Raw genomic sequence first — 11,404 nt, forward strand, 5'->3', positions numbered from 1 at the left:
ATTATAGCTCTGTGAGAGGAAAATGTGCTTTAAATGCACAGTGTCTCTGCATCCTCAGAGTGCTAAAAACTAGGCCCCTGGTACAAAGTAGGAATGAAGTCACATTACCTGTGCTGGCCCTTCTAAAAATAAAGAGAGCCTCCTACTCTCTTCTTCAAAACTATTACGGTAAACTCCATCCAGTGCGTTTTTTCCCTAAAAAAAAATGTTTAGAGGTACTCTCATTTTGACTCAAGAAAATCACCATTTTATAGTTCAAATCAGGGAAAGTTAATACAGTAAATGGGCAAAAGTACAAAGATTCACAAAATGTTTATGCGTACCCCCAGAAAAAAACACTGATTCCATCACAAGCAAATGAATGTAAATGAAGTTTACTAAACCTCATATTCTAAACCTGTTTCATGTCCTTCTTTTGTGATCGTTTCCCTCCTCCCTTAAGTAAATAATGAAGATAATAGCACTGACCTTCCTTACAAGGTTGTTGTATGACAAAAAGATAACACATGTGGCATTCCTTTGGAATGCCCTGAATATCTAGATTGTTGTAGCCGAAGTTAGTCAGAGTAGACCCATTGAAATTAATAAACATGACTAACTTAGGTCCATTAATTTCAGTTGCTCTACTCTAGGTAGAACTTAGTTTCATGCAACTTTGTGTGTGTGTGTGTGTGTGTGTGTGTGTGTGTGTGTGTCTGTCTGTCTGTCTGTCTGTGTGTGTGTAATTGTTAGCAAAACAACAAAATAATAATAATAATAACAAATAATAAATTTTATTTATACCCCGCCCTCCCCAGACAAGACCGGGCTCAGGGCGGCTAACACCCAATATAAAAACAATTGATTGAAATACAACTTAAAAACAAGATTAAAAGCAAATTTTTCCTTCCTCTTTTTCACTTCCAAAAGACTTCAGGTGATGGGAGCTTGATATTAAAAACAGATCACTGAGAAAATGCAAAAAAATGGGGGTTAGTGTCAGCAGGTCTTTTTAATTTAGCAGTTTCTCCCTGGAAAAGGAATATCTGGATTCAATGACCAGGGTGTGGGGGATGCAGACTGGTATTTTGACGCCAACTTTCAGGCATCAAAAGAGCACCCATTTTCGTCTTCTCACAACAAAGACCCACCTGGTTACCTGGTATCTCCCACCCCCATCCATTCCTAGGACTGGCTCTTGAGACATGGCATGCAAAGACAGGATCGCACATGCCCACATACATTTCTAGTGAGACACCAGGAGCAGAAACCTCCCTGCTCCTAGTTGGTTTGTGAATCTCTTTTCCCACCCCCTTACTCCAGACAGGCCACTCAGATGCTGAGGTGCAGAGGCAGGTAAAGAGGAGGGAGGGCACATGCCAAAATGTGTCACCCTGTGAAACTTCCCACTGATGAGGGTGTGGAAGGAAGGTAATTTGCATCTGTCTGGCAGTATAAATAGCCCTGTGAGTTATGGTCCCTCTCCAGATCTCAGGTACAACAAGGCAGGCAGGTCCTGAAGAGAAATCAGAGAGGAGAAGAAAAACCCAACCTGATCATGGCTAGCTTCAAGTCCACCATGCTGCAGCTCGTCTTCCTTGGGGCACTGTTTGTTTCGCCTGCTTATCTTCAGCAGGCTCCTTGTGATATCGTCAAGAAGACCGTTACGCGGGGCGCTTACAAGCTGAACGTGGAACCTTCTTATTTCAAACCAAGTGCCATCTACACAGGTAAGTTGCACTTTGTCTCCAAGGCTGCTGTTGCGTCTTGGCATTCCTGTCTGTGTGTTCAGAGCTAACCTGCCTTTGGCCATCTTTGGGATCCAAAGGGTGTCCTGCCATTTTGAGGCACCCTTGCCTTGTGGACCCAGTCTCACCACCAGCCTGTGAATGCAGGGCTTGTTGGGATTTTAAGCTAGCCTTGCTGCAGTGACCTAGAGAAGCACAGAAAAGACATGGGATGGAAGATACGGTATTTGTGGGGTTTGATGCACAGTCTTAAGGGATGACCAAAACCAAAAGAACAAGGAACAAAATCCTCCAAATTTTGGACCACAGCTGCCTTCATCCCTGTGCTGGCTGGGTCTGTTGGGATCTGAAGTCCAGCAACATCTGGAATGCAACCCATTGTTTAACAGTGTGTTAGGGGATCTATTCTTTCTAGAGGCATTGTAGTTGATGTCAGATATAGAAAGAGCAACTCTGAAGTAGCCCGTAAGTCAGTGCTGGGCAAAAGGGTGTGAATCTGCCAGCCATGGAGCTGATGGATGGGCTTGGATCTATGCCACTATCTCTTGGCCACAGTCTCCCATCTGTAAAATGGGACCATAATGGTCTTTGCACAGAAAAAACTGCAGTAATAATAATAATAATAATAATAATAATAATAATAATAATAATATTGTAATGCTCTTATCAGTCTGTCACTAAACTGTAATGCAAAGGTCCTACAGATTTCAACTGAAAAAGGACCCAATCTTCCTTTGGTAGAAATGGTGGACTTTAAATTTTATAATAAATGAATAATTTTTAAATGAATACCAAATGAATACCCAGAAGGACAAAATGATATGAAAGCAGCATAGATTATATTGGAAGGGAACAAAATATTGATTCACACCACTTGAGAATCAGGCCTAACATATTCTGTATTAATTTTTTAGTGCCGAAAGAGTTCCCCCAATTTTGATCATGCATCTATTGCACAATGACTACTGTGCCATTTAACCTCATAGACACTGAGCTGCCCTAACAGGGATTTGACCCACAGCCCCACCCAGGGTGGAACACAGTGTGTCACCCTTGCCATTTCCAAATATTATTTTTAGTCCCCGTGTGGGATGACGACGCCCCAGTTTTTATCTTCCCCAAATGAAAGCTTGCTGTTCACTAATGAAGCCCAAATTTAATAAGCTGCATTGCAGGCGGCTGTTGGAGAGCCTCTTCTTGAGACATCTAGGCTAGCCAGTTTCCCTGGTCCAGCAAGATGAAGGAAGGCATGAAAAGGTTAGCTGTCCGTGGCTGCAATGAGGGTCACACATTTCAGCACAAGGACCTCTAGTAGCCAAGTCCAGATCTCTGACAAGGGCAGCAGTTTTCAAATATCCAATTGTACCTCCCTTTTATCCTCACAACCCTGTGAGGTGGTCTAGGCTGAGAGAGAATGACCAAGGTCATCCAAGGAGCTTCATGTCTGAGTGGTGATTTGATCCTTGGTCTCTGTCTAGGCTGAACTGGCTCTCTTATGCCAGTCTCCATACACCAGGAGGTTTAGAGTTGGGGGTCTCGAATGAAGAATATGGCGCGTAGGCAAGCAGGAACCTAGTGCCTTTTTTTTTCCCCTTTAGAAAAGTATATCATATACTCAGATTTCCTGTTCCTGCTTCTTTTCTAATGAAATGGTATATTGTATTTACACTCATTCCCCTCAATGTCACAAGCTGCCTCAAGCTTAGGAGAGGCAAGATTTAAAACAAAAACAAAACACCGCGTTTTGAATAAATTTAGTCAAAAGATTCAGATGGCTTCTAGGCTCCATGAATTCTAACCATCTAAATCACGACACACAAAGCTATGGAAATAATAATAAATCAACGGCAATGATAAGAAGAACTTAAAGCTGTTTGTGTGTGTTATCTCGCTGTAATCCTTCCAATGCAACCCTGTTAAGATAGGTCAGTTTTATTGCACCCATACTGCAGATAGGGAAACTGATGCTTAAGAGGGGCATTGCCTAAGGCCACATGAGACAAAGGATTCGGATTTCCCCAGATCACCATTGCTACATACAGCGGCGGCTGTTTGTCTTCGCTTTTTTGTACAAATGATGCCACAACGGCACATCCCACAATGATGCAGAGATTTTGCCTTTCCGTAGTTTCTTGGTTCCCTTTGTCCCTTTGACCCTGCTGTGGGCTTTCTGGATTTTTCTCTCCCCAGCATCACATCAAGGTCTTTCCTCCCTCTGCCCACCATCCCTGTGTTTCCCAGTAAAAATGTGATTTCTCCCACTCTCTCTGCAGTCACCATTACTGGGATTGACAACAGCACTTCCGTCATCCTGCAAGCCGTGCCGTCTGAAGACGGCTCCAGCGGTCTGTGGGAAAGTGAAAACAAACCGATCAGCTGCAGTGGCGTCGAGAACCTGGTGGAGAAAAACGTCTCCAGCGGCAACAGCACCCGAACTCGCTGGACGGCCCCCAATGCCAACATGGAATCTGTGCTCATAAAGTAAGAATCCTGACCACTGGGCCTTTTCTGCACCGAAGAGTCCCTGCCCCAAGGGGTCTACAGCCTCACATTACTAACAAATGTATTGTTTCTCAATACAGTTGTATCTTGAATTACTACAGAGCAGCTCAGGGTTCCTAAAATGGCGTCGGCGTTGAGAGACAGTGACATAGATGCAGGAATTTTTCTCCCTCCCCAAAAAGCTTGGACAAATTCGTGGTCTATTAAGCGCTTTCAGCCCCTAAACAAAAGCTCCATGTGTAAAGGGAAGGTCCCTGTGGACAGGAAATGTCGGATAATGGCCATGGCCTTCATGCCTGACATGTGAGCTTCTCACAGATAGTGGGGTGGCTTCCTCTGCAAGGCCAGAAGGCACTAACTATGCCAATGTAAGTTAGAACTGAATTTTAACGGAAGGGTGAGACTGGGGGAACTAATCAGAGCAATTATCTGATAGTTGGGGGGGGGTGTAAGCGATAACAGTGGCGGAACTTGCTTATTTCTCCTATGAGAAGACATCAAAATTTATTACTTAAATCAAGAAGGCTGAATTATCAGTAATTGTTTGAATTGTCTGGTTTTTCCTTTGAGGGGAGGGCTTTTATTATCCTCTGCTTTCATAGGAACTGTCTCACAGCAAATCAGACCACTGGTCTATCTAGTTTAGTGTCACTTACCCAGACTGGCAGCAGCCGTACAGAGTTTAAGACAGGGGATCTGTACCAGGCCTACCTGGAGCTGCTGGGGACAGCACATGGGAGTCCTTCTGCTTTAGGCAAAGGGTTTGTGGAGAGGTTGCAACACTTCTAGACACAAAGCCTGATGTTTCCTTGCTGGCAGGGAGAGCTGTGTGACTCCTAAGTGCAAAACGTACGACATAAATTTACGGCACAAAATGTGGTTTTGTGTAACGAGGCACTGCTTTATCCAAAGGGCCATATATCAGCCTGCCACCTCATGCCTGTCTGATGGATATGCTTGCTTTAATTTATATTGAGTGTTCTATAGCAAAGCTTAAGATTCATTTCCCCCTTTTTTTGCAATGATCACCAAGAAATGCCAATTGGCTGAAGAAAGATCATATGCAGATAAATTACACTAGCAATAACTATCCAAATCTCCTATGCTTGCTCCTAAAAGTTATCAGCATAGTTGCTCAGGCACAAATGAAAAGGAAGCTGTTATTTTTTTCCCCTTCTCCAAATGCCAGCTAAAATGGGCTTCGGGCATCACTGCATCCCCCTCCCCCATTTTTAACAGAAGTGCTGTTTGGCTATCATTTCACAGCTTCTCTCCTCCACCATTCATGATTTTCATTTTCTGTTTGTTTCCCAACAGGTCTTTTGTCATCTTTGCCAATGGAACAACCCTGCTGCAAACTCAGACCCTGGCAAGAGGTAAATTTGTGAAAAAACAAGGTCTCCCTCCAGTGTCAGTCTGTCGGGAATTGTAAATGGGTAGAGTGCGGTTGCGTTCAGATCCTGTTTGAAGGCTTCCCATGAGAGAACATATTTTGTTGGCTGCTGTGAGAGCAGGATACTGATGGGCCAATGGCCTGATTCAGCAGAGCTCTTCTTATGTAACATCCAAAGCAACCTCTCTCTCAATTTTAACATTTTTCAACCCCACCCACTCTCTTCCATCTAAACAATGGGGGGGGGAGGTGGCTACTATTGGCTAACATAGCCCAACTTCAATCTCAATCTCAGGGCAATTCCTTCAAAGATTGGCAGGAGGGGAAGTTGATGCAATTCCTGTTTAGCCAGTGGAAACAACCTAGTAAGCTGTCTTACACTGTCAGACCATATAGTATTATCTGTGCCAGGCTTCCCCAGAAATTTTAGGCTGCTGAGCTGGCTATTACACTGCTGAATATCACTTTTTTGGAAATTGCAGGTGGGCAGAGTGCTGTTGTGCTCCTGCAAACCTTTCAGGCTAATAATAATAATAATAATAAATTTTATTTATATCCCGCCCTCCCCAGCCGAAGCCGGGCTCAGGGCGGCTAACAACACTAAAACAGTACAACATTATAAATACATTCTAAAAATTAATTAAAATACAAATTGATGGCAACCATAGACTAAAGCTTTGTAGAGATTGCCTAAGGGCTAAGGGACGCTGGTGGCGCTGTGGGTTAAACCACAGAGCCTAGGACTTGCCGATCAGAAGGTCGGCAGTTCAAATCCCCGGTTGGGGTGAGCTCCCGTTGTTCGGTCCCTGCTCCTGCCAACCTAGCATTTCGAAAGCACGTCAAAGCGCAAGTAGATAAATAGGTACCGCTCCAGCGGGAAGGAAAACGGTGTTTCTGTGTGCTGCTCTGATTCGCCAGAAGTGGCCTAGTCATGCTGGCCACATGACCCGGAAGCTGTACGCCGGCTCCCTCAGCCAATAAAGCGAGATGAGCACCGCAACCCCAGAGTCGGTCACGACTGGACCTAATGGTCAGGGGTCCCTTTACCTTTACTACCTTTCAGGTTCCCCCCCCCCACAAGTGTCTGGCTGGCCCCTGTGAGAGTAGGGTGCTGGACTGGCTGGGCCACTGGCCTGATCCAGCAGGCTTGCTGTGCATTCTTACATTCTGGGGCTGATAGGAGTTGTTGACACCTGTTGTCAAAAGTATCAGAAGGACACCAGGTTAGGAAAAGCTGATATACACTGCTCTCACTGGCAAGGGCTCTCTAGGATTTCAGCCAGGCAGTATTTCCCCAGACCTGCCTGGAGAGGCTGGAAAATGACCTTGGAAACCTTCTGCCTGCAGAGGACTGAACCACAGCCCTTCCGGGCGCCTCAGGCCTTGATTTATGTGACGGCTTTGAACTCAGGCCTTCCCCCCACCCCAGTCCACCTACAGATCCTTTTCTCCTAAGCCGCAACAGCTTGGCTAATCTGATTTGTTTCTTTCAGACACAACAACCACCAGCATCAGATCGGTGTCCTCCTCCGCCACCCCTCGCCCTGACACCAGCACCCCTGCTTCCCACAATCCGATGCATCACATCAACCCGACTGATGCCCACGTCCTCCTCAACGCCTCCACCGTCCACCACCATAACTTCGCTTCCTCCCACCAGTGGACACAAGGTCCCAAAGGCTCGGCCTCTGCAGCTCAAGGCAGCTCCTTCCTCCTGGCATTCCTGCAGCTCCTCTCCATCTCGCTGGGCTTCAAGCTCCTCTCCTAAGATGAATCCCGAATCCCCACAACACGCATTCCCTGCTTTCCTCTCATGCGTGGCCACCTTCCCTTCCAAACAGAACGTGAAGGGCGGGTGGCTGGTCTCCTCGAGAAGGAAATCCCTCCCTCCCTGCCTTCACCTGCAACTCTCTTTCCCCTCCACACCATTATGCATCTTTATTTGCACATTTATTTCATCAATCCCTAATATAGCCCAGCTGCTGACTTAGAAGATATGGCAGCAGGTAGCTGTACTGAGAGACGTCTAAAGAGAGAGGGCTCATGCCTTTAGGGGGCTGGGAGCAAGATCCAAACATTGTCTCTTCTTTATTTCTTTTTCCCTGCCTAGGGGACAAAAATATAATAATAAGCTAAATAATCAACAGACTTAACTCTGCCTGTTGCATATGGATCCAGTGCTGCTAAGATCTTCCATGGCAAGAGTAGGAATAGACCAGATATTTTAAGTTAATATTATTTTATCAGGACAGGACAATGATGCAACCTTAGGAAAGGAAGCGTCTCAACAGTTCCTTCTGTGCATCCCACCTCCCCACCCCCCAAAAAATTATTCCAGTTCTCTGAAAGAGAAGTGCTAGGAAACTGGTGTCTATCCTTGGAGGATATTTGACTGGATGACACAGAATGGAAGGAAAGGCTGATCCACTGAGAATCTCCACTATACACTACGAACAAAGGAAGCTGCGTTTTGCACCTCCATGTAGTTCAAGAAGGCTGTTCCAAAATTCTGACACCAGACACATGCACACACCCCTTTCCCGTATTTTATTTTCTGTGATAGAGGAAAGAAAACCCGGCGTTTCCAGTTAAACACAGATCCGAATGCCCATGTGCCAAATTTGAAATTGCACCCTTTCTTCAGCTTCTGAAACAACCATCAGTAGACGTTATGCAGATTAAGGGAGGCCCCTTCATTTACTGTATATTATGAGCCCCCTGCTGGCAGGGCAACCCCCATGGACTGTAAAATATTTATTTGCTCTGAAATACTCGGATAACGCCTCTGCTCCTTAAGAAGTGCTCACCCTACTGTCTCCATAGGCTGTATGCAGAGAGGAAAATGGGGTGAAGGATCAACCAAGACTATTGGTGGTTAATTGTGGGCTTCCACAGAAAGATAGGCTGGGTTTGCTGCCAGTGGCTTTTGTTACAGACTGTGTTTCCTCAGGGAAATGTATTTTGGAAATGTATTGTATTTGAAAGACCCTGGTTCAATAAAACTGCTTCCTAATGTCCTATATATAACTGTGGCCTTCTTTTGGGGGTGTTGCGGGGGTGGGGAGAGGGTAATGAGTGAGGAATGGACAACTGAGCAAAAGGTTAGAAAAGGAGCACATTAGTGGCTCAGTTTCAGCTGGTTTATATACTTCTCAAGGTCGTGAGCAAAAGTCTCTGAAAGAACAAGGTTAAATCCTCCCTTTTTACTTATGCCAGCGTTAAAAGTCACAGCCATGACTTTTTGGAATGGGTTTTTTTCCCCTGCCCCCCGGGCAAATGCTGCCTCTTTTGCTGTAACAACCTTTCCAAGCCAGTTTCAGCCAGGAAACCGACCTCCCCTCCCCTGCTTTATGTTGACATTCGTTTGAGGCTGCAGAATAACAACGGGATTTATTGGTGCCGCGGGACGCCTGATCCATTTTAATGAGGACTAGGATATTGCAGATCACTTGGGGTGCTAAAAGAAGTGAACACAATTATACCCTTTTCATTCAGCGGCACATTGGCAAACGGGAGTTGTTACCCTGTGTACTTTAGAAACAGCAAGAGGATCCAACTGGTCAAAACTCTGTATAGTTCACCAGAAAAAAATAATACTGTGGTACAGGGGAGGTCAGCAGCAAAAATGAGGCCAAGTGCCTCTTGGTGGTGTGGAAATGGTCTCTCATGTTAGATTTCTGAAAGGAAAAGCATGATATATTTTAATACACCCAGACAATACTTTTTGGGATTGAGTCCATTGGTTTTGATGGAGTTATTTTTCAAATAAGCACACTTAGGATTGATTGTGGAGTCCTTTGCCAACCTGGCACTGATGTAAAAAATGGAGTTTAGTTTTTGCTGCCCAACTCCCCATGGGACTCTGTGTCCCCTAAGTCCAAGATCAGTCAGAGAAGAATGGATAGAGGCAGGATCCAGTGGAAAACAAGGCAGATATTTATTTTTCTGTTGCCTTCTTGCCTTCCAAGGAGGGAGAGACCCTGACCAAAAGTGAGCAGGAACCATTAAAGACTTTTGACATTGCCCAACCCCCTTCGCCAAAGGCCACCCCAAAATCATCATACAGACATCATAGCAGGCAGTCTACAGCAGAAATTCTGTCTGCCAGGATAATGGTCACTGATTGCATTACTTGGGCAGCCTGGCCATTCTTTTGTGATGGTTAATACTTTAGTTCCTGAATCCAGGTCACAGGCTCACCCTAAAAAGGTAAAGGGACCCCTGACCATTAGGTCCAGTTGTGGCCGACTCTGGGGTTGCGGCGCTCATCTCGCTTTATTGGCCGAGGGAGCCGGTGTACAGCTTCCGGGTCATGTGGCCAGCATGACTAAGCTACTTCTGGCGAACCAGAGCAGCGCATGGAAACACCGTTTACCTTCCCGCCAGAGCGGTACCTATTTATCTACTTGCACTTTGACGTGCTTTTGAACTGCTAGGTTGGTATTCATATACAAATATGCCCTTAAAACAGAATTTGTAAGCAAAAAGACAATGGGAAGGCTTTCCCCATTTACCTCCCTTACTGCAGAGGAGTATTAGAGGTCATTGGGAGAGTTGAAATGGCTTCAGGATTGCTCTCCTGCTCAGACACATGGTTCATATATTAAGATATGTGTGCATTTGTTGTATATTTGAGACCTTAGAATTCTTATAACAGCGCCCTCCAGATATTTTTGGACTGCACCGCCACCCTTGCAGCATGCACAGGCTGGGGCTGATGGGAATTGTAGTCCAGCATGGCAAAAGTTGGATTAGGATGGGGAAACTCTCTGGAAATGTGAAAAATGGCAATCCTTCAAGTAACCACAGACGCCCGAGTGACAAGCTACTCCTCTGGGATGGGAGTCTTGCCTGCTCCCTTCCCTAGCCTGGACAATGCTCACCCAGCCCCCCCCCCCCCCCAAGTCCCACATGGATGAAGGATGCCTCCTTGAAGCCTACAAGGAGGTCACAGGCAAGAGTTCTCTCCTGGCAACTGATCCTGAATAGGGAGGCTCTACTTGTCTATCATTACTAATAGACATCTTCTTTTCACTAATTTCTCTAATCCTCTTTTTTGAAATAAGAGAACCTGTTTCATACTCTCATTGTGTGTTTTTGCCAGCCTGGATTGATTGATTGATTGATTGATTGATTGATTATTTTCACAACAAAAAATGACAATATAAAAAATACAGAATACATAATAGAAATAAAAACAAAGCCAATCCAATATAAATCAGCCAAAGGTCTGGCTGAAGAGGAATGTTTTTGCCTGGCGCCTTAAGGTGTATCATGAACCTCCCTGGGGAGAGCATTCCACAAATGGGGAGCCACCACAGAAAAGGCCTGCTCTTGTGCTGCTGCCCTCTCATGGAGGAGGCACATGAATAAGGGCTTCAGTGGATGATCTCAGTGTCCAGGTGGGCTCATATGGAGAGAAGCAGTCCTTGAATATGAATATGAATTTGAAATCTGATAATGCCTCTTGCTTGTCAGGATGGAAGACAGAGAGGGGTGTGCATAGAAATAAGCCTACTGCACAAAGGTAAACTTCACTGAGCCACCTGCTTTTGCTCTTGTCTCGCCCAACACTGGCATGTGCCCCCCCCCAAAGGAAGTGTGGCCCTCAGCCTGGACTCTGGGCAAGGGAGGGCTCACTGGATGTGGTGTCACTCTGTATGGTTAAAGGGGCAGGGAGTTAAACAATCCCAGACTCCTCCACAAAATCCTTGTGGTCACTTCCCCAAAGCAGGATAGATTTTTCTTTGATTGTGCCGCAGATAAAGAAGCACATTTTACT

At 45.4% G+C, this 11,404-nt stretch overlaps 1 protein-coding gene across 1 annotated transcript; it reads left to right on the forward strand.

Moving 5' to 3' along the window:
• The first annotated feature begins 1,291 nt into the window (after positions 1-1,291).
• Positions 1,292-8,639, forward strand: LOC114585728 (uncharacterized). The gene is made up of 4 exons (XM_028708602.2): positions 1,292-1,709; positions 4,001-4,208; positions 5,547-5,605; positions 7,116-8,639. The coding sequence occupies exons 1-4, from the start codon at positions 1,538-1,540 to the stop codon at positions 7,388-7,390; spliced, it is 714 nt and encodes a 237-aa protein (XP_028564435.2). The 5' UTR covers positions 1,292-1,537; the 3' UTR covers positions 7,391-8,639.
• Positions 8,640-11,404: the final 2,765 nt, after the last annotated feature.

This window comes from Podarcis muralis, chromosome 15, assembly GCF_964188315.1.
Source record: "Podarcis muralis chromosome 15, rPodMur119.hap1.1, whole genome shotgun sequence".
Classification (NCBI taxonomy): domain Eukaryota; kingdom Metazoa; phylum Chordata; class Lepidosauria; order Squamata; family Lacertidae; genus Podarcis; species Podarcis muralis.